General features: G+C 42.3%; 1 protein-coding gene across 2 annotated transcripts in view; it reads right to left on the bottom strand.

Moving 5' to 3' along the window:
• LOC105035390 (uncharacterized) overlaps nucleotides 1-23,920 on the bottom strand; it is a 41,264-nt gene that overhangs the window by 5,139 nt on the left and 12,205 nt on the right. Inside the window, exon 5 of one of the 2 annotated variants that reach the window (XM_010910937.4) lies at nucleotides 19,582-19,811. In XM_010910937.4, coding sequence (XP_010909239.1) covers nucleotides 19,582-19,811 — 230 coding nt within the window. The remainder of the gene's footprint in view (nucleotides 1-19,581; nucleotides 19,812-23,920) is intronic. The other variant, XM_010910938.4, reaches the window with a different exon arrangement.

The following is a 23,920-nucleotide window of genomic DNA, read 5'->3' as shown; positions in this document are numbered from 1 at the left end:
CCTATTCCGCTCCAGAGTTCTACCAGTATCTGCCCTTCCTTCGAGAGCCCTGTTCCTTCGAGAGCCCTGTTTCTGTTGGCGTCTTCTCGAGCCATAGGCGCCCTTCGAGTCATCCCTGTCCTCGCCCCTCTGCATCCCTCAGAGCGATCTAGGTTAGTCCCAGAACCTTCATCTTTCTTCCCGCCACTTAGGGGCTTTTTCTTTGCCATTTTTTTTCTCTGTTGTATTCCTCTGAGTTAGTCTCCTGTGGCCTCTCGCCCTTTGTCCTGTCCGTCTTCTTCGAAATCTTCAGAGTCTTCATTCGAAGTTATTCGAAATGTCTTCCGGCTCTTCCGCTCCCAGCGATTCCGGGAGTTCTTCCGCCTCGACCCCCCAGGTCCCTCGTTCTGTGGACGAACCCGCATCTGGGGCTGGGCTTCGCCCGATTTTTGCGCCGGGCGCCATTCCATGCTCCCTGACTCCGGATGAACTCCTTCTTATAAGGGTTCAGTATGGAATTCCTCCGGAGTACGACCTGGAGCTGCCTGGCCCCTCCGACCGGGCTAGCACTCCCCCACCCGGTCGTTTTTACCTGTATCAGGAGGCATTCCGTGCCGGACTCCGGCTTCCGCTTCCGTCCTTTGTTGTCATCCTCTTCCGTTTCTTAGACATCTCTTTGGCTTCTGTTGCTCCGAATTCTTTTAGGTTTTTGATAGGATTTCTCTCCCTTTGCCACGTAGTCGAGGTCCAACCGTCCCTCTCTCTGTTTAGGCACTTCTATACCTTTAAGTGTCATCCTTCGGCGAAGGACTGGTGGTATTTCTCCCCTCAGTTCGGCAAGAAGGGGTTGCTGAAAGGTGCCCCCTCTTCGATCCATAACTGGAAGGGGAAATACCTCTTCGTCCACTGCCCGACCCTGAGGCTAGACCTGCCCCCTTGGGGCTCTCTGAGGGATTCTGTCCGCCGGACCCCCAACCTGGGGGAGGACGACCTCCAGGCTGCCCGGAAGCTTCTCGCCTATTCCGCTCCTTCCCTTCCCAACCTTCTGAGGAAGCAATTTTTGTTCAACATTGGCCTGAGCCCCCAGGATCCTGCGAGTACTTCATCTCTTCCTTTCTCCTCTTTTCTTCTGTCCTTCTTCTTTCTCTCTTTTTTTTTTTCATTATTGATTTCTGACCTCTCTCCCCTTTCTTCTTTTCTTTTTTTTTTTTTTTTTAAGGAATGGACGCCGAAGCAGCACGGATGCTTGCTAGGGGCCTCAAGGCCCACAAAAGAAAGGATGCCGCGGCCTCCGGATCGGCGAAGAGGGCCAGGGCGGAGGAGTCGAGCTTGGCCGCGCCCGTCTAGGCGGCTCCAGCGATCGACATTCCCTCGGACGCCGAACCTACGGCCCCCCGGGCTTCTTCGAGGAGTCCACCGACTGGGGCTCCCGTTTCGGGGGTCCGCCCCATGGAGGCGCCCGTAGTCGAGAGGGGGAAGAGGAAGTCGGTGGCCCGCAAGGTGAGTAGCCGTCGAGCCACCGCTAACGAGTCCCTCTGTTCCGAAGAGGAGCCGGAGAAACCCTTCAATGACAGGGACTTGATCAGGCGGTTGATCGACGGCTGCATCTTGCCCGAAGTCGTCGAGAGGATCGACCGCGCCGATCCCGAGCAGCGAATTTGGGACTCCCTAGGGTCCTTCCTCGAGGTAAACAAATCTTCATTTAACCGGCTATTCGGTCCTTGTTCTGATCCCCTTATCGCCCTTGCAGATTGGGCACCAGCTCCTCGCCAATATCGAGGCGACGAACCGGGCGAGGAGGGATGCCGTCCAGGTGGAGGAGCGTTGTCGGACCGAGGTCGCTCGCCTCAAAGAAAAGGCAGCCGAAGTAGTCGTCCTCCAAGAGGCCCTGGAAAGAGAGAAACAAGTCCTGGAGGAGGAGAAGCAGACCTTGGAGGAGACGGTGAGAAAGGCGGAGGTCGAGGTCGCCAACTTGGCTGAGCAGATTTCAGTCCTGGTCTCGGAGGCCAGGGTTCTTGCGGTAGAGGAATTCAAGACCTCCGCGGAGATGAGGGACCTGAATGTCCAATTCGGCCAGGAGGTGTTCATCAAGGGGTTCGAGCTCTGCCAGGAGAAGGTGGCCAGGAAATTTTCGGAGCTCGACCTCAGCTTCCTGGGTGAGGAGTCTGAAGACGAGGCCGGTCCCTCTCCCGCTACCACTGCTGCCGCAGCCCCCCTTCCAGGAACGCCGAGCTCTCCAACTCCTGCCCCTGAGGTCTGAGACCTCCGACCTTGTATTTTTATTTTACCGCAATTTTTCTTTTCCTTTTTGTCTTCAAGAATCATCCAATCAATAAAGTTAAATTTCTTGTCGTAGGTGGCCTCTCCCTCCTTCCTTTCTTCTCTCTGCTTTTCTTTCTGCGATGAGGCGTGTCTTGACGCTTTTGCCTTCCGATGGCAGTGCCCTGCTGAAGCACTTCCCCTGTCCCTGGGGATTCCACTGAAGTCGACGATCCAGCGGCTGAAGAAGGAAGTCCTTCACTTGACAAAAAAGTCAAAGAAGATGGAAGGCGAGCTTCGCAGATTGAGAGAGGGTCATTCTGAAGCCACCGCGGAGGCCACCCGCTTTCGGAATCTCCACGTGAAGGGGATCATGGAGTATAGCCGGAGGAAGGCGGACTTCGCGAAGGAGCTTGAGGAATGCAAGAAGAGCGCCAGCGGCCGAATTTGGGCTCAAGCTGCCAAGATTAGCGCTCTCAGGGTGGAACTGTCGGCTGCGATGGAGAAGATCGGCCAGCTGGGAGGAAGTTCGTCCCAACTCTTGGCTCGGGCCGACGGCGATCGGAAGTGGTCGAAGAAGATCTCCGACCTTCAGCAGCAGCTTCAGGACGCCGAGGTGAGCTACGACGTGCATCGGACCGGTTGGCGCAGGCAGGTAGAGGAATATAAAGGGAGACTTAGGGTGGCGACCGACGAAGTCGCCCGTCTTCAGAGGCAGCTGGCCGACAGGGCTCAGCTGACTTCTGCCCGGGATTCCAATGAACTCCAGTCCCTGAGAGGAACCGTCGAAGGGCTTTCTGTCGCCCTTGGGGAAAGGACGGCTGAGCTGCAGCAATTGAAGATCCAGCTGGCATACGAGCAGCAGGCCGTCACGGACGCGGAGGCGGAATCTGAGATCCTGAGAAAGAGGCGTCGAGAGGCGGAGACCGAGAGCCAGCGACTTCGTCGGGCGCTCCAGGACGCGCTGCTGAAAAGGAGAGAGCTAGAAGAAGAAATTGAGAATCTAAGGCAGTCCTGGATGAGGGGTGGAGCAGATAATTCTAGGTCGGAAGGAGCAGGACTTCCCTAGGGCTCTTTTTGTCCTTCTGTCTTTTCATGTATACATTTTCCCTTTTGTTGTTTTGTCCCGCTTTTGTCATTTTGCTTTTCTTCCTTTGGCCTTCTGGGCTTTGTGGTGTATATTTCGCAAATGGAATGAAAAGGGGATTTTGTGTTACCTCGCCCGCATATTGTATTAAATTGTCGTCCGCCGAACTTCTCTTGTCATTCGACTTGTCCGACGTTGACGTCGTTGGGGGGTGCCCAGTCGTCGATGCACTGGTTTGCTTTCCTCGTCGTTCACGGCCACAGGCTCGAGCTTGGTGGTCCGAACTCTGCATTACTTCGGAGACGTCGCTATCTTCTTGACCTGTGTCGAGAGCCTTCTTAGAGGCCGGGAGTGTTTGGTAGGAACTTCCCGTCTTTGTTGAGACGAGATTCCTTAGGTCTTTGGTGTGGTTTGTCCTTCATCTGTTTCCGACGTTGCTCGTCGCTCTTCCTCTTTAATTTCTCTCCTCTTTTCAGAGTGAGGGCCCCCCCCCCGCTTTTTGCGGGGCTGCGTAGGAGTGCGAAGGTGCCGCTGAGGAGCCTTTCCCCTTTATCCGATCTTGTCGGGCGGCCGGGCTTCGTCACCGTCAGGGCGAGGTTCTCCTCCTGTTCCCAACGGGGCCGCGGGGGCACATAAGGGCCATTGCAAGGGTCTCTCCCCCCATCCGGTCTAAAAGAACCGGGCCTTCGACTTTGCTCATGTCAGGACGAGGTTCTCCTCCTGTTCCTGACATGGCTGTGGGGGCACATTAGGGCATTGTAAGGCCTCTCCCCCCATCCAGTCTAAAAGAACCGGGCCTTTGACTTTGCTCATGTCAGGACGAGGTTCTCCTCCTGTTCCTGACATGGCTGTGGGGGCACATTAGAACGTTGTAAGGCCTCTCCCCCCATCCGGTCTAAAAGAACCGGACCTTTGACTTTGCTCATGTCAGGACGAGGTTCTCCTCCTGTTCCTGACATGGCTGTGGGGGCACATTAGGGCGTTGTAAGGCCTCTCCCCCAATCCGATCTCAAGATAATCGGACTTTCATTTTAATTATGTTAGGATGAGGTTCTCCTCCCGTTCCTAACGTAACTTTGCTTTAATTGTTTGAAGGGGTTATACCCAGTCGTGACAAATCCATGCCAAATGGGAGGAGCATGCCAAGTCGAAAGAAATTTAGATTCAAGACGAAATCGTAAGCGATACATTTACAGGTTTCTTGGGTTCCATGGTTGTGGAAGGTCTGCTCCTCCTTGAGGCCCTCCGGCGATGGAGTCGATGGTCCCGATTGGAGACCGATCTCCGGACTGCTCCTCCCTCGGCGGCTCAGGTTGCGGCAGGGCCCTTGGCCGATCTTCTCTACCCTCGGGCCGGCGTCGGATGAACCTGTTGAGTCGACCTCACCGGATGAGCTCCTCGATCTCGTCTCGGAGCTGGATGCATTCCTCCGTGTCGTGGCCGTGGTCGCGGTGGTAGAGACAGAACTTGTTGGGGTTGCGCTTCCCGGGGTGTGTGTGCATCCTCTCTTGCCTAGGGAGCTGCTCCCTGACCTCCATCAGTACCTGAGTCTTCGAGGCATTGAGGGGGGCGTAGTTGCGGAACCTTCCCGGTGGAGAACCCCACCAAACCCCGCGATCCGGACTCCTCTGCCTGCGTACCCGAGGCGGAGTATGGGCACGCTTGTGCCCAGAAGGGGATCGAGAATGCGGCCGAGCTTCCCTCGACCTTTTTTTGACTGCGGGCTTACTCGAGTCTCCCGCCTGCCGCTCTCTCGCGGTCTCCTCATCCTTCATTTTGAAGGCTTCTTCCGCTCGGGCGTACCCTTCAGCCCGAGCCAACAAATCAGCAAAATCCCTGGGGTACTTCTTCTCCAGAGAGAACAAAAGGTCATTCTTCTGAAGGCCGCCCTTCAGAGCGGCCATTGCGACTGATTGGTCCAAGTTCCGGACCTCCAGCGCCGCAACGTTGAAACGATCGATGTAGGCCCGAATGGACTCCCCTTCCCTCTGCTTGATATTGATGAGGGACTCCGAACCCTTCCGGGGGCACCGGCTGCTGACAAAATGGGCCACGAATTGGTGGCTCATCTGATCGAAGAAAAAGATGGTACCCGACTTCAGAGTCGAGTACCAGTTTCTCGCCGCTCCCTTCAAGGTGGACGGGAAGGCTCGGCATAAATGGCGTCGGGAGCGCCATGAAGCAGCATCATCGTCCGGAAGGCTTCCAGATGATCAACCGGGTCCGAAGTCCCGTCGTAGCTTTCGAACTGGAGGAGCCTGAAGTTTGGCGGGATCGGTTCCTGCATGATCATTTGAGAAAAGGGAGGGTCAGTGCAAATATCATCACCATAAGCGGGGGGAGCATGGCGGAGTTCTTCAATCCACCGGTTCATCTCTTGGAGTCTCCGATCTAGGAAATCCTCTCGACTTCGAGTCTCGAGGGTCCTCTGACAGAATGGGGGCAGGGATCTTCCAGGGGTGGAGTCGTGATCCGATTGAGGGCTCTCCACCCTCGGGTTCGTTTTCCCAGAAAAGACGGGACGGTTGGCCCAAGTGGCCTGCCCCGCCGTCAGATTCTGGTGTTCCGACGACATCCTTTCCAAGCGCACTGATGCCTGCGGCTGCTGCTGCTGCTGCTGCTGCATAGCCTGCACAGCTTCAGTGAGGCCTCTGACCTGCTGTGCTAGCAGATCAAACTGCTCCGTGCCGACCGCCGTCGTCGGAGGAGGGGGAGGTTGGGAAACAGGAGGTGAGGCCGGAGCCTGAGATCTGGCCGCGGAGGCCGTGGATCGTCGCGTGGACGCCTTACGGGGAGGCATCGAGCAAGGACCGAGTGGAGAAAGGAGGGGACGCCGGAAGAAATGCCCCGGGGCGGTCCCGTTGAGCGCTCCTTTAAGAACAAGGATACTGCGAAGACACAGGCCCCTTCCTCTAGCGCCAATCCTGTTGGTGCAAAAATCCGCTTGCGCCGGAGAAGCTGGAGTCGAGGGAGTCGCGGTCGCCGCCGGGACCTGCAAAAGAAGTCTAAACCGGAGGTGGGGTTGCTCCGGTAAGACCCTCCGACGCTCAAGTCAGTTCTCTGCCTCAACAAGAATGGAGTGCTCGAACGAAAATTTTAGCAGAGTTTCTAGGTAAAAAACGAGAGCTTATCGAATAACGTATCTGGGGTTCCCCCTTTTATAGGCGGAGGGGGCAACAAACTGATGGTGACGCCTGTAACCGTCTGGTAGTGGGCCGCCCATGGTCAGAAAAAGTTTGTTGCGGAGAGTAGTGGGGTGGACCCGTGGCCATTACCGGGGCGTGCCACGTGGAGTCTGCCACGAGAAGCGAAGCGGCGTCCGTTGTCGCGACTTGCCAGAGGATAGAAGAATCGCACAGTATCCGTCACAGGAAGTGGAGCAGGGCCGTGGCCATTATTACGGCCTGCCAGGGAGTGATGGAGCCGCGTGGAATCCGTCGCAGGAGGTGGAGCAGGGTCGTGGGGTGATTGAGTCGCGTGGAATCTGCCGCAGGGAATGGAGCAGAATCGCGGCTGTTACTGCAGCGTGCCAAGGGGCGAAGGTCTGCCGGCTGAAGCCCGACTGGAGTGTCTGGCGGAGAGAGGTAGTTAGCCACCTGTCCAAGAGGAGCTCGAAATCCAGCTTTCGCAAGAGTTCGGATGGAGTCTTCCTTCAGTCACAGCCGGGGGTGGAGTCCGGCTCCCGTAGGGGTCTGGGCGGAGCTCACCGACAGTTGAAATCGAGGACGAGGCTCGGCTCCCGTAGGAGCCCGGGCGAAGTCTTCCTGCAATTAAAGTCAGGTGCGAAGTCCGGCTCCCGTAGGAGTCCGGACGGAGCTTACCCACGGTTGAAGTTGGTGACGGAGCCCGGCTCCCGTAGGAGTCCGGGCAGAGTCTTCCTGCAGTTGAAGTCGGGTGCGAAGTCCGGCTCCCGTAGGAGTCCGGACGGAGCTTACCAGCAGTTGAAGTTGGTGACGGAGCCCGGCTCCCGTAGGAGTCCGGACGGAGTCTTCCTGCAGTTGAAGTCGGGTGCGAAGTCCGGCTCCCGTAGGAGTCCGGACGGAGCTTACCAGCAGTTGAAATCGGTGACGGAGCCCGGCTCCCGTAGGAGTCCGGGCGGAGTCTTCCTGCAGCTGGAGTCAGGTGCGAAGTCCGGCTCCCGTAGGAGTCCGGACGGAGCTCACCAGCAGTTGAAGTCGGTGACGGAGCCCGGCTCCCGTAGGAGTCCGGGCGGAGTCTTCCTGCAGTTGAAATCGGGTGCGAAGTCCGGCTCCCGTAGGAGTCCGAACGGAGCTCACCAGCAGTTGAAGTCGGTGACGGAGCCCGGCTCCCGTAGGAGTCCAGGCGGAGTCTTCCTGCAGTTGGAGTCGGGGACGGAGCCCGGCTCCCGTAGGAGTCCGGGCGGAGTCTTCCTGCAGTTGGAGTCGGGGACGGAGCCCGGCTCCCGTAGGAGCCCGGGCGGGGTCTTCCTACAGCTGGAGTCAGGCGCGAAGTCCGCAAGGGTCAATCCTGCTGAGAACTTCGGCTGAGGATATTTTATACCCAACACTAGCAAACCCAATGCATTAGCCATGCCTAAATAGTGAAGCAATGGGTGTTAAATACAAAGGTGATTAGCTTTAATGCAAGTGGGAGATTAAAAGAATTGTGTCCTGCAAACCAATCGCATTTGATATATGATACGATCTTTTCTGTAATTACTCTCAACTCATATATGACATTTATTATTAATCAATAATAAAGAGGTATTTTTATGATTCATCATTTGCTGTGTTAATAATTTTTAAGATTATGATGAATCCCATAGATTAGGATAATAATTTTATGGGTATGTAGGATTCATGTTGTGAGATCTAAAATCCTAATCTAAAATAATCCTAGTCATTGGATCATTCAGTCAGAGATCAATGAATCCGAAAAGACTAGCACATTCTATACATGCTCGATGGAGAGGGTGGTGGATCTCACAATCACTTGTGTAGGAATACTAATACAAAGATGTGGATGCTCATTAAGGTACGAGTACATTGATTTGATCCGTCGAGAGAACATCTCATGGAAGCCTTACTCGCATGTCAAAAGATAGTTCTCTAAGTAGGAGTTGTGCAAGTGATCTTTACACCTGAGATCACTATGGAATCTTGTGCACATGAATCCATATTTTGGTTCATATTCAATCATGACCAAAGTCATGAACGGAGTGTTCTGGATTTGATGGATTGTGTATGAAGGTTGTAAGTAGATCAACAAAGAATCGATCACTCCGAGTAAGAGAAGATGACATGCTATGTACTCTCATCTCTAGATAACTCAAGAAGTCTTTGGCCAAAGCAGTATGAAGATTAGAAAGGATTTTTAATTCTTCATTAGAGTTATCATTGATTGATGATGAGTCAATAGGAATGTGTTTGAGTTTGACATAATTCCATACTCATGAACATATTTGGGGTGCAGGATGATCGAAGGATTGAATTGTATGGTAACTTACCACTGAAGAATATTTTGATAATTTTCACCAAATTTCACATCTTCTGGATAGACATGACATATTGCTAGATGTCAATCATGTCTTGTGGGTTTTCATGAATTGAAGTGATTAATTTATGAGTCAATTAGAAAGAATTCTAATTTGACAACTCGAGTTGATATGGATTTGACCTAAATCAATTAGATGAAGTCTAATCTAATCAGGTCAACATGCATCCGGACCTACTGCTGGCTAGATGTGGAGTCCATAGGGTCACACACATTAATAAATTAACCAAGAATAGATTTTCGTTGGTTGGTTGGACCAAAGAAACCAACTGAAGTTGCCAAAAAACATGCTAGCCCATGTGGCACAAACCCTAGCTCCTTAATCGAGCTGATTTGATCAAAATCTTGTTGAATTGGCTAACCCAATTGGGCTATTAATTAAATTAGGTTAGGTTCGGACTTGGACCAGATCTATCTGGATTTTATTGGATATTTTTCAACCATTTGGGGCGCCATATATAAAATCCAAGTTGGTTAGGACTCTATCAAGTCAGGCACATAAAATGATAAGACTGAATTTTTTTTGATCGGTGAAGGGGTTTTAAATCTTCTTCTTATCTGATCTCCATGCCTATGATGAAGCCCTCTCAACCCTCTATCTGCATGGTACAAAGTTTAAAGTGTGCCATGGCCAGATGGGGCGTGAGATGCCCTAAAGATGTGCACGCACACAGCAGTGAAAAACGCGAAGAGTCGCGACTTCACGCATTTCTTTCTCACGATTGGGATATTGTCATGCTTTAATTTTTGTGCCATTAGAATCCTGATTCAAGTGGCTACCATGTGGCAAAATCTCAAAATTTTCTGAGATGGTTTGAGGTGCATATGGCATCTCCTAATTACTGGTATGCGCAGGGGACGCGAGAGAAGGCTGAATCACCATATCTTAGAATTAAGAGTCCTCAATAAGACTCTTAATTTCTGATACGCTGATCAAGGAACTCCATGAAAGAGTATATCTGGACCCCTTCTATGCCCCTTCTGTTGCTATAAATAGAGGGCGGCAGATCAATTCAAGGCATGCCCAACTCTTTCCGATAGTTCTTTTCTTTGTCTTGTTAAGACATTATCTTAGAATTAAGACAAATCTGTCCCATTTTAAGACAAGAGTTTAGGAAGAGAAGTAGAAAGAAATTAAAGGAAGAAAGAGAGGGTTTAGGAGTCCAAATCCAAGTCAAAGAGAGGTCAAGTCTAAGTCAAAATGTGGGTTTGATCAAATTGGGTCCAACCGAGTTCTATTGGTTAGAACTCATCAACAAAGTTTTAGCGCAAAGAGTCCTGTTCTTGGAGCAATTTCCTTATGGATCACCTGTGGAGGGCATACACGCTTGTGTGTCTGTGGAGATTTGGGAATTTAGCATAAGAGGTATTTATCTAAACTATTTCTTAATTGCTTTATTAGTTGTTCATTAATTGCAATTAGTCAAGAGATCTTGGGTCTAGAGTTTCGGGTGTTATGGATTTCATGACCATAAATTTTGAACTCCACTATTCCGTTGCGCTATCTGAACCCAACAGTGGTATCAAAGCAACCTTGATTGATTCAATTAATAGTCAATTTGACGTTATGATATATGATATGCAAGTCATGTTCATATAAGTAGCATACTAGTAATACATTATGTATTGTTGATTCTCACTGATTAGGTGTTTCACATAAACCCTAATCAATATTAGTGATATGTTTAGCATAAGTTAGTCATCATTCTGAAATTAGATTGTCTATAATAATGATGTAAATACTACACATCTGGCACAGCATGCTATTGTTATAATTATCATGTTATGTTTTTCATAATATGATATAGTATGAGATATAATTTGATAAAGTAAGATAGGATGTGTATTTGAGACCATTAAAGTCCTCTTAAAAATTATATTTAGTTGTAGTGTTGAAAATCAAAAGCAAATCCATTTAAAAAATGAGTGATTAATTGGTGTCTAGAAAAGTGGTTCTAAGAAGATAAAGAACTGGTGGTTTTTAATTAAGTTCATTTCTTACTTGGTCAAATCTTTTGGTATCTAAGGCAAGAACAGAGGGCCTCCCACCTCTCTTCCACTTGGCCAATTCGATTTATTTAAATCTTGAATTGAAAATGCTTAATGATCAGGACACTACTAATGTCTTCCTTCATGCTAGGTCAAAATCATATCAAAAACTATGGTAGGTTTGTTGTGTAACACAAGACTTACTATAGGGATTGATGTGAGATTGTCTTAGTGCAAATAATGCTTTATGGCATGTTTGATGATGTTGCTTTGTTGTGTCACACAAAGGCAATATTATTCAAATATGGCTATATAAAAAAATGAAGGATCTGACTCAACTAAGACATCATAGTTTATTGTGTAACACAAGACTACAAGTGTCTTAGAAGTAGGAGTTATGTTGAGAATTACATTGGTTGCAATTGGAAAAAGAAATTTTCTACCCTTGAACTCATGAATATTTGTTGTGTAACACAAGACATTTGCCAGGAATTGAGATCTCAACCCTACTAAAGAAATTAAGGTAGGGTTTCTCATTTACCATAGGTGAGGGCAATGGTATTCGTAATAAAATAGTGAGAGATACAATTAGATTTATGAAGTCCTCATTTAGTTGTGTTTGTCATTTTGAGTGATCTGCTTATATGTTGTTCTTTATTTAATGTAGATTAATTTCAATGGCTTCTTCACTATCACTGCAGGGCATTTTAGATACCAACAAATTGATCGGTCCTAATTATGTGGATTGATTAAGGAATTTAAGGATCGTGTTAACTCAGGAGAAAGTCTCCTACATCCTCAACTCTCTGGATCCCGAGCCAATCGGAGAAGATGCTACAGAAGAAAGGGCCACATATAAGATGTGACAAAATGACAGTTTGACTGTCAAATGTATCATATTGGCCTCAATAAGCAATGAGTTGCAGAAGCAACATAAGGACTGAAACCTCAGTCCATATTACTCAATCTTAAAGAGTTATATGGAGAGCAAAGCAGGACTGCTCAATATGAGATATGAGTCAGAATGAGTGAGAGCTCATCTATGCAGACCCATGTTCTAAAGATTATTGACTTAATCACCCGCTTAAGTCAATTGAGGTTTGTCATGAATGGAGAGCTGAATCAGAACTTGATCCTGCAGTCACTCCCTGATTTGTTCTCTCAGTTTGTCATAAATTACCATATGAACAAACTAAATACTACCCTACCAGAGTTGTTAAACATATTGAAAACAGTTGAGAGCCATTTCAAATCAGAAAAAGCTCCTCTTCTTCTAATTGAGAAGAAGAGGATGATGGTAGATAGAAAGGATTCTAAGAGAGCAAAACCCTAAAAGTAGCATGCAGAAGAAGAAGAAAGTGAAGAAAGACTTCACAAATGATGCCTATTATCACTGCGATAAGCAGGGGCACTGGAAGATGAATTGCAAGAGCTACCTTGCAAGTTTGAAGCATGATGCAAGTGGAGCATCGAAAGGTTTGTACATGATACAAATTAGTTTATCATTGAGTGCTTCAACTTTTAATTCATGGATATTGGATACTGCATGTGGGTCTCAAATATACAAATCATTACAAGAACTACAAAAAATTAGAAGTTTAAACAAAGATGACTTCAAGCTTTATGACGCGAATGGTGAACCCATTAAGGCAGAAGCTGTGGGCACCTGTATATGGTCATTGCCATCTGGCAAGACATTGGAGTTACAAGACTATTATTACATACCCAATGTCATTAGAAATATTATTTCTGTACCCTTATTATTAGAATATGGATATAAAATAAAGGCTAAGAGTAATTGTTGCTTTATTTTCTATTTTAATGAATTTTTGGGCAATGCATATATGGATAATGGTCTCTTTACTCTTCTGCTCAATTATAATATTTTTCTTATTGATAATAATAAAAAAAGAAAGAGAGATGATGAGAATAATTCATATCTCTAGCATTGCCGATTGGATCATATTAGTGAGTCAAAATTACACTAGTTGTACAAAAAAGAATTATTTGATTCTAATGATTTTGAATCATTTGAAACTTATAAATCTTATCTCATGGATAAGATAACCAAAACTCCATTCACAGGACATGGAGAAAGGACAAATGAATTGTTAGGTCTTATACATTCAAATATTTATGGATCTATGACAACTCAAGCTAGAGATGGATATTCTTATTTTATAACTTTTACAGATGACTTATCAAAATATGGATATGTGTATCTCATGAAACAAAATCCGAGGTCTTTGATAAGTTTAAAGAATATCAAAAGATGGTCGAAAATCAAATTGAAAAAAGTATTAAAATCCTTCAATCTGATCGAGGTGGCGAATACTTATCCAATAAATTTTTTGATCATCTTAAAGGATATAAAATCTCTCTGAATGGACACTTCCTTATACGCCATAGTTAAATGGTGAAGCAGAAAGGAGAAATCGCATTTTATTAGATATGGTGCAGTCCATAATGTGCTTCACGGATCTTTTCGTATCTTTCTAATGATATGCCCTAGAAACAGCTGCTTACATCTTGAATAGAGTACCATCTAAGTTAGTAACCAGCACTCCATATGAGTTATGAAAATAAAAAAAAGTCAAATCATAAATATTTTAAGATTTAGGGATATTTTGCTTATGTCAAAAATACTTTTGAACATAAATGCTAGGGCTGACAAATGTAGATTTATAGGTTATCCTCAAGAAGGTATTAGATACCTCTTTTATCATCCTACTAAACAAAAAATTGTTGTCAGTAGACATTATTTTCTTGAAAAAAAATTTGTCCAACAAAAGGAAAGTGGGAGGATGATTGAACTAAGTGAATTTCAAAACCTACAATCTACCTCATCTGATCCTCAATATGAAATTCCTAAACCAATTGAACTTGTTGATCAAGAACATCCACAAAACACACCTCTCCGAAGATCAGAAAGAATATGGAATGTACCTTTAAGATATAGTTTTGTCATTGGAAATGACAATGAAGCCCATATCATTCAGGATGATGATCCTGTGACCTATACGGATGCTATCCAGAGTAGGGACTCTAATAAATGGCATGAAGCCATGAAATCTGAGATGGACTCCATGTACTCCAACCAAGTATAGACTTTGATTGATGCACCTGAGGGTGTAACCCCAATAGGGTGCAAATGGGTCTTCAAGAAGAAGATTGGAGCAGATGGTCAAGTAGAAACCTACAAGGCTAGGCTGATGGCAAGCAAAGACAGAAAATTGACTATGATGAAATTTTTTCACCAGCAGCAATGCTCAAGTCATTCGAATTATGCTTGCTATAGCTGCATATTATGATTATGAAATCTGACAAATAGAGATAAAAACTACTTTTCTCAATGAGAATCTTGAGGAAGAAGTTTATATATCACGGTCAGAGGGGTTTGTCTCAAGTGGGAGATCAAATCAAGTATGCAAGCTAAAGAGATCCATTTATAGATTGAAGCAAGTCTCAAGGAGTGGGAACATCCATTTTAATGAAACCATAAAGGAGTTTGATTTTATCAAAAATATTTATGAGTCATGTGTATATAAGAAGATAAGTGAAAATACCACAGTCTTCTTAGTCTTGTATATTGATGGCATACTTATCATTGGGAATGATATCCCGATGTTACAATCGATCAAAGTTTGGCTATCTAAAAAATTTTTCATGATAGATTTAGGAGAAGCATCCTATATATTAGATATAAAGATCTATAGAGATAGATCTAAGAGATTGCTTAGCTTATCCCAATCTAGGTATATTGACTTGGTGTTGAAAAGATTCAACATGGATGTAAGTAAAAGAAGTTACTTGCCTATGAGTCAAGGCATACATCTCTTTAAGAAGATGTCTCTTAAGACACCTGAAGAGAGAAACCTGAAGAGAGACAAATGATGAGTAGAATTCTTTATGCTTCGGCTGTAGAATCTATCATGTATACCATATTATGTACCAGACCTGATATTGCTTATACCATAGGCATAGTAAGTAGGTTTCAGACTAATCCGAAGGAGGATCATTGGAAAGCTGTGAAAAATATTCTAAAGTATCTTAGAAGAACTAAAGATGTTTTTCTAGTTTATGAAGGATTAGAGTTGAAACTAGAAGGCTTTACTAACTCTAGTTTTCAATCAGATCCAGATGATTGTAAATCCATATCAAGATATGTATTTATTTTGAATGGTGGTGCAGTGAGTTGAAAAAGTACCAAACAGCAAACTGTAGCTAACTCGGTCACTGAGACAGAATATATTGTCGTTAGTAAAGCAGCTAAGAAAGCTTTCTGGATGAAAAAATACATCACCGAATTGGGCGTAGTTCTTGAGATTCAACATGCGATACCATTATTTTGTAATAACACTAGAGCTGTTGCACAAGCTAAGGAACCAAGATCTTACCAAAAGTCCAAACACATCCTAAGGCGCTTCCACCTCGTTCGTGAGATTGTTGAAAGACAAGACGTAGTCATCGAACGAGTAGATACGAAGAACACAACAGACCCATTCACTAAAGCACTTTCTCAACAGCAACTTGATCGCCACCTTGATTGTATGGATGTTAAATACAAGGGTGATTGGCTTTAGTGCAAATGGGAGACTGAAAAAATTATCCTGCAAGCCAATCGCATTTGATATGTGATAGGATTTTTTTTATAATTACTCCCAACTCATGTATGATATTTATTATTAATCAATAATAAAGAGATATTTTTTTGATTCATCATTTGCTGTGTCTTAATAATTTTTAAGATTATGATGAATCCCATAGATTAGAGCAATGATTTTATGGACATGTAGGGTTCATGTCAGTGAGATCTAAAATCCTAAAATTCTAATCTAAAATAATCCTAGTCGTTGGATCATTGAGTCGGAGATCAATGAATCCAAAAAGACTAGCACATCCTATGTATGCTCGATGGAGAGGGTGGTTGATTTCACAACCACTTATGTAGGAATACTAATACAAGGATATGGATGCTCATTAGGATATGAGTACACTAATTTGATCCATCGAGAAAATATCTTATGAAAGCCTTACATGTCAAAAAATAGTTCTTTAAATAGGAGTTGTGTAAGTGATCCTTAAATCTGAGATCACCATGAAATCTTATGCACGTGAATCCATATTTTGGTTCATACTCAATCATGACCAAAGTCATAAATGAGATATTCTGGATTTGATGGATTATGTATGAAGGTTGTGAGTAAATCAATAAAGAATCGATCGCTCCGAGTAAGAGAAGACATCCTATGTATTCTCATCTCTAGATAACTCAAGAAATCTTTGACCAAAGCAGTATGAAGATTAGAAATGATTTCTACTTCTTCATTAGAGTTATCATTGATTGACGATGAATCAATAGGAATATATATTTGAGTTTGACATAATTCTATACTCATGAATATATTCGAGATGCAGGATGATCGAAAGATTGAATTATACGGTAACTTACCAATGAAGGATATTTTAATAATTTTTACCAAATTTCACATCTTCTGGGTAGGCATGACACGTTGCTAGACGTCAATTATGTCTTGTAGATTTCATGAATTGAAGTGATTAATTTATGAGTCAATTAGAAAAAGTTCTAATTTGACAACTCGAGTTGACATAGATTTGACCTAAATCGATTAGATGGAATCTAATCTAATCAGGTCAACATGCATCCGGACCTACTGCTGGCTAGATGTAGAACCCATAAGATCACACACATTAGAAAATTATTTAAGAACCGATTTTGGTAGGTTGGTTGGACCAAAAAAACCAACTAGGGTTGTCAAAAAACATGCTAGCACATATGACACAAACTCTAGCTCCTAAATCGAGCTGGTTTGGTCAAAATCTTATTGAATTGGCTAACCCAATTGGTCTATTAATTAAATTGGGTTAGGTTCTGACTTGGACCAGATTTATCTAGATTTTATTGGATATTTTTCAGCCATTTGGGGCGCCATATATAGAGTCCAAGTCGGTTAGGACTCTATCAAGTCAAGCGCACAAAATGATAAGGCTGCATTTATTTTGATCGATGAAGGGGTTTTAAATCTTCTTATCTGATCTCCATGCCTATGATGAAGCCCTCTCAACCCTCTATCTGCAAGGCATAAAGTTTAAAATGTGCCATGGCCAGATGGGGTGTGAGATGCCCCAAAGATCTGCGCACTCGCAGTAGTGAGAAATGCGAAGAGTCGCCACTTCACGCATTTCTTTCTCACGATTGGGATATTGTCATGCTTTGATTTTTGTGCCATTAGAATCCTGATTCAAGTGGCTACCACACGGCAAAATTTCAGAATTTTCTGAGATGGTTTGAGGTGCATATGGTGTCTCCCAATTGCTGGTACGTGCAAGGGATGTGAGAGAAGGCTGAATCATCGTATCTTATAATTAAAAGTCCTTCTCAAATAAGACTCTTAATTTCTAATACGCTGATTAAGGGACTCCGTGAAAATGTATCTAGACCCCTTCTACACCCCTTCTGTTGCTATAAATAGGAGGCGGCAGATCAGTTCAAGACATTCCCAACTCTTTCCGATAGTCCTCTTCCTTGTCTTGTTAAGTCATTGTCTTAAAATTAAGACAAGTCTGCCCCACTTTAAGACAAGAGTTTAGGAAGAGAATTAGAAGGAAATTAAAGGAAGGAAGAGAGGATTTAGGAGTCCAAATCCAAGTCAAAGAGAGGCCAAGTCCAAGTCTAAGACATGGGTTTGATCAGATTGGGTCAAACCGAGTTCTATTGGTTAGAACTCATCAACAAGGTTTTGGCACAAAGAGTCCTGTTCTTGGAGCAATTTCCATGTGGATCACCTGTGGAGGGCATATGCTTGTGTGTCTGTGGAGATTTAGGAATTTAGCATAAGAGGTATTTATCTAAACTACTTAATTACTTTATTAGTTGTTCATTAATTGCAATTAGTCAAGGAATCTTGGGTCTAGGGTTTCGGATGTTATGGATTTCATGATCATAAATTTTTTAAGTCCACTATTCCGTTACACTATTCGAACCCAACAAATGTCACATTGATGCAGCAAGAAAAAAAGAAGGGTGATTTGATCGATGAGTTTATTCTCCGAACATCAACATGCAAATAGAAGAAAACTGGATTGAAGAATTCTTCACTTGGTGGAGGACATTATCTCAAAACAAATTTTATTAATATCTCAAAGGCCATCCCTTATAATGTATTACACGCATATTCATAGGACATGATATCTTAACCCTAATTCAGGCTCTAAACCCAATGCAAAATCATACTAGAATTACTCTATTACAAATATGGAAACGTGACAAATTTGATACTATCCCTAATGGAAATTTTATAAGAAAATCTGTTGAAAACCTCTAAATCTCATTCACTTGCTTGCTTGCTCACAGAATAGAAATAAATCAAATTTTTGCTTATTGTAGTTTTCATCCACAAATCTGCTCGATCCTTTGATGCTTGGCAGGGTCTAGTTGATCATAGTATCTATTGGTCGACCTTATGCTGCATCACATATCCATACCACTGTATGCATTTTGCTTTTCCACAAGTACTAGATAGTTAAGCCACCAATAAAATATGCATAATGCACCTCAAACACAACCACTTCCAAGGAGTAGCAAAGTGCCAACTCAGGGCCGATCCCTGCCTTGTATATGCAGGCTTTCATTTGTGAAAGGTATGGTCATCCAGGAGAAATCCATTTACTTTGGTCCTCAGAAACTAACATCAATCCCCAGAATCAATAGGCATATGAATAGTATGGTGGTAGACTAGAAGTGTACACATTGCTTCATGCCAAACTCAAAACTATATTTATATTTATGGAATTATCCAACAATAGTTACATTACTATAAACCCTATTTCTTACCCCTATCCAACCTACACATTTAGCACATACAGCCACATGAAGCTTTCCTAAGGTTACCTTGCATTAAACTACTAACATGATTAAGGAAACTTTTGGTGCCAATAAATTCAAAGAAACTGTTGATTCAGGAATTACATCTCTGAAAACACCATGTGCTGCTAATACTAATGCTCAACAAGATGCAGAAAATTCTGTCCGCTGCCTCATACTAGATTGCATAAGATGATTTTATTCTTGAGATCGTCAGCCTACTTTGCATTGCAAACTCAGTGGAAAGATTGAGTATAATTTGTTTCTATTATTGTTGAGGGGTGGACAAGGCAAACATATTGGATGATACCAAGTGAACACACTGCATACTAGCATACACACTGCATACTAGCGTAATGACATACAAGACATTTTCGAAGAGATAGCAAACTAGTAAACCACAGCTGCATTCAGTGAGAAGTAGACGTGCTGAATACTCAAAAAAGTGAATTTTAGCACCATTAAAACAATCTAGAATCCTCAGCCAAACTATGGATTTAAATAACGATCACAATTAATGGAACAGTTCCTCTAATTAAAAAAGCCAATGATTGATTTTGCATCAGTAGAACTGAGCCTTCGAACCAACCATGCAAACACTAACATTTAAAATAGAGCCAAGATACATATCGCATGCAATAAATGATATAACTGTACAGTTCAAAGAAAACAACTGTTTAGGTTGTCGAAATATTTTCCTTCACAAACTAATTTAGCAATTAGAAACTAATATTCCTTATTTCAGAAATGGAAGAATATTTTAAAAATTAGCTTAAATTGACAGCCAGTTAAAAGTTATGCTATTCTTGGCCTTTAACAGATGTTTTGAAAAGTATCAAATGAGAATTTAGTATTTTGTAAGTTATACTTGGTAGAAAGAGGCGAAAAGAAACCAGGTAATCTCTCATTTGAAGCAATGAAGAGAGTGTGTCCTGGTGGAATCCATTCTGCAATTCTCTGTTGAATAAATTCAGGGCGAGTGTCTCTGTCAAGATGTGGATGAAGGCTTCGCTCCACTCCATGTCTGTCTTTTCTGGTCTTTATCTTATCCCCTCGGCGCACATGAATAGCATCATAGTCACCAAGTAGCCCTTTAATCTGTATAGAGAATTTTGCTTAAATAATTACAAAACGCAATTCATAACCAAGATAATCTCACATTTAAAATGTATATACAATATCAAAAGATCAACCCTTTTAAGAAATTTTATCATATTTGCATCAGAAATCGGAACCAATTATAGGAAAACATCTCACATAAAGAAACAAGAAAAAAGAAATAATATAGTCATAATTTGTCTGATGCTGATGCACACCTTCAAAAAGCCTTCTACAGTGATGGTTTTATGCTTCAGCTTCCCTTTGATTAAAGATGCATCATTCTAATCAGTCAGAAATTCAACCTCAATATAGTCTATAGCTAAACCTAAATCCACATTTCATAAGACATCTCCTGTATATGACATGGTTGTCATGGAGCATCTATTCAAGAAATATTTTATCATCACATTCTCTTTTAACTATTTCATTACACTAGTAGCAAGAGCTCCTATATGTCCGCATGATTCCAAACCATTAGGGAGTTGCCCATCTCCTTTATTTCATATGTAACATTGGCTACAATATTGCGACGAAACCTGATATGGGACAGAAGCTTACTAATTCATCTTATTTGAACCATCTACAGAGTTAGAATAGCAATAGGTCAGTGCGCATGAAAAAAGAAATGATTATTGTTGGCTTTAGTAGGCCATTGATCTGGAAACAACCCTAGACAGAACAAAACCATTACTTGTCTCTGATGGAAAGCCTGAAAACTTCACAGTCTGCAGCATCCTTAGGTCTTCAAAAAAGTGTAATGTGAAAAGAAGTTTTCTAAAAAATTCTTATTTTTGACTCAAACATGTCTGAAAAAGTCGAGGTATTTCAGATTGTTTAAGACAAAGTAAGGGAACCTCTAAACTGACTTCAGTTGTGGAGCATGGACATATAATATCTCTGAATTGATTCTCTTTAGAAAACAAAACGAGTTAAAAACCCTCCAGGTGATAAGGCATCAAGGTCAAAGATAATGTGAAGAGAGATTCAAAAAAAGAAGAAGAGAAGGAAAGTTGTCAAATCCACCGCAATAAATATAATACCTCATTACTATCAAATGTAAAAGCCTCTATCACAACTGTTTGCAAGCAATGCAAAATAGAACCACAATAGACCCATACTAACATTAGACAACTAATGCAGACATGCATCTACATAAAGGATTCCTAATATAACAAAAATTCAAATCAGATGAAAATCATCACTAAATTACAGTTGAAGTCTTTGGTCACTTTTTGAGCCAGAAAACATTAGAATTTTGCCAAGGACAGTGAATTATCATAGATCTCAAAGAGTCCCTTCTGACAAGTCCAAGATCACTGGAGTCCAGTATATGTGCAAAATGTTATGCTTCTGAATTCTGAAAGCTTGCTAGTTCAATATAAACTGCAGCAGGTTTTGGATGTTTGATTTGGCTGAACTTCAGATCCATGCTACATTAGACTCTCTCTTTGTTGAGAACTTGTTGTTGAGTTCATAGATGATTTGTATTGCTGCTCTTCATTCGAATCTTCATATGAACCAAGAATTATTTAAGATGATTCATGCATACTAGTCTTCTCGTTATACCTAAAATTCTTCAAGTATCATCTTCATCAAATGTCCCTGGTGCAAGTATAATTTTCTGTCCTTCATATTTGAATAAATATGAAGTCATCCATTGTGACTTCATGTCAACTAACCCTAGTTGCAAAAAATAAAATGAACAAAAGACATTGGAAAAAGATCCCACGTTATCTAACCTTTTTTTACTTTCATGAGCAACAGTAAGGTTGCTCCATTGGTTCGAAACATGTAACAGCTTTTCTACATGCTGGGGTAAGGTTACATACATAAAACCCTTCCAGACCTACAGTCATGAGAACCTCATGCACTGGGATGCACTTTATATCTGATGGAGCAAGAAACAAGACAGTAATGTTACATTATGATCTTTTCATCTTCACGGGGGAACGTTAGCTGTTATGGCAAATTCAGCAGTCTTCAAAATGTGTTTCTTAATCACTTTGGTTAAAACTTTACTCATAGTAATTCCCTTATCAACAATTGTATAACATAACTTCTACCACAGCTTTCTCAAGTCTCAAAATTATAATTGCACACTGAACCACTATTAGAGTTTGCACATTTTTCATTTGAAACATGATTACTTTCAAGTACTGTTACAAATGAAAATTTTCCAACTTTATGAATCATGTTTTTATTTGCATCTTTAGAAACAAAATCAACTCTAAAAGCTAAATCAAAAAATTTTGAAAAAGAATGAATCTCTAATTTTAGAAGGACTAGATTCCTTTTCATCTTTAAATAAAAAAGAAGAAATATAATTGAGCGATTCAAGTGTTATCTCAGGTTTAAAAAAAAAAAAAAAAAATCCTTGCAGCACGCGGCTTCTCACAACTGTAAGGGGAGAAAGTTCAAAAGATAACTGAACTGAATATTTAGATGGAACCTGACTTCTGATGATACCAATACTGCTGTAAACACTTCTGCTATAGGGTCAAACTTGGAATTCATCACATTGATGAAAATCTTTCATTCCCAAATACATTTCAGTATAAGCCTGCAATATTTTTCATTTTGATACCAAAAAACTGCTCGCAGCAAACTCCCAGTAGAGGAAGAAGATCTACCCAACTATGTCAGAGTAGCATTATAGGAGGAACAAGGAAGAGATTAATTAACAGATCACAGAGAGATAGCAAAAGGAACTTAGAACTTAATTCAACACAGAATGGCTTTTACATTTTCCAGGCACCTCTATTTATGGATGTAGAGCCATTATGAACCCACTCTTGAACATGTTTATACTCATCCATATCTAAATAGAACAATATCTAACAATCTGAAAAGGGAATTGTAAGAAAATCCTTCATGATATGAGTCAGCAATCATGGGGATTTGATGGCATCTTTGACTTATTCTGCTGTCGGATTCTCTCCAAATATTCTATTGCATGTTTCACCATATCAAGTCATGTCAGCATTACATCATCAAATTTGTGAGATCAATTGCTTCATTTGCATCAGCCAAATCAAAACTGACTCTCAAGTCCTAATCAACCATCAAACTCTTTTGTTCCTTCAATTGATCTTTCACATGAAACAGATCAAGTGATCATTGACTAAGTTAACAGCAAATGCATCACATCCACCATTGATAATGTGTAATTCCAAGTATCCAACTACTCATATTCTGAACACAAAGCAACAAGTGCTTCTTTTGTAATTGCTTTTGTAATAAACTTACAATAACTCACAACTAAACAACTAAGCTCTACTTTTATGGGACATGACGTAGAATTCAATAACATGTAATATAATACTCCACATCAAAGAAATTATCTTTTTACCTTTACATAAAAGTAATTATCTTTTAAAAGGATCATCATTTGTCATGAATCTTCATTCGACAAAATCTTGAGGAACAAGCATTTTGACCTCCCAATAGTGTCTAATTTTAGAAATATCCAATCAAATAATAAGGATATCTTCAGGGTATATATGCCAAAGCTTAACACATTTGGTTTCATCCAGAATCAGCAGCTTCTGAAAGCTTGCAATATGACTTCAATACATGATTGGAAGTGCTGCTTCCAGGCATGTTGCATTTCTCCAGTTCACTTCCTGGAAAACAATTCTTGTATTTTGAGCTTGTGACCTGGATGACCTTAAAGCAATAGGCCCATTGAGAAATAAGTAACCAGGTAAGTATGCATGATTGCAATAATAAAGAACAAGCAACCCCCTCATATTTCCCAGTGTTTGTCATTCTTAAAAGCACAATGATATTTTTCCGACCTCCAGACATGTATATCATGCAGGACGTTAATCATTCATAGTTGGTACTTGCCAGTTATTTGTCATGTACTGCTTTACATGGGCAATAATTTGCTGTGATGGTTTTTATAGTGGAAGTCAGGAAAAACCAGGAACAAAGCCATCCTGCAGTGAGAAAGATTCTGAAGCATGAGAAGTATTAACTGTTGAGTGTTGTTCTAAATCAAAAGTCACTCAGGGAATCCAAAACAGCAATGTTGCTGTCGTTATAACAATGTCCTAGACAATGAGAATATTCAGCTTCAGTTCACTTGATAATCCACAGATAAA

Source organism: Elaeis guineensis, chromosome 1 (assembly GCF_000442705.2).
Source record: "Elaeis guineensis isolate ETL-2024a chromosome 1, EG11, whole genome shotgun sequence".
Taxonomy (NCBI): Eukaryota; Viridiplantae; Streptophyta; class Magnoliopsida; order Arecales; family Arecaceae; genus Elaeis; species Elaeis guineensis.
Note: the sequence above shows the minus strand (reverse complement) of the source record. Positions and strands in the feature narration are given on the sequence as shown.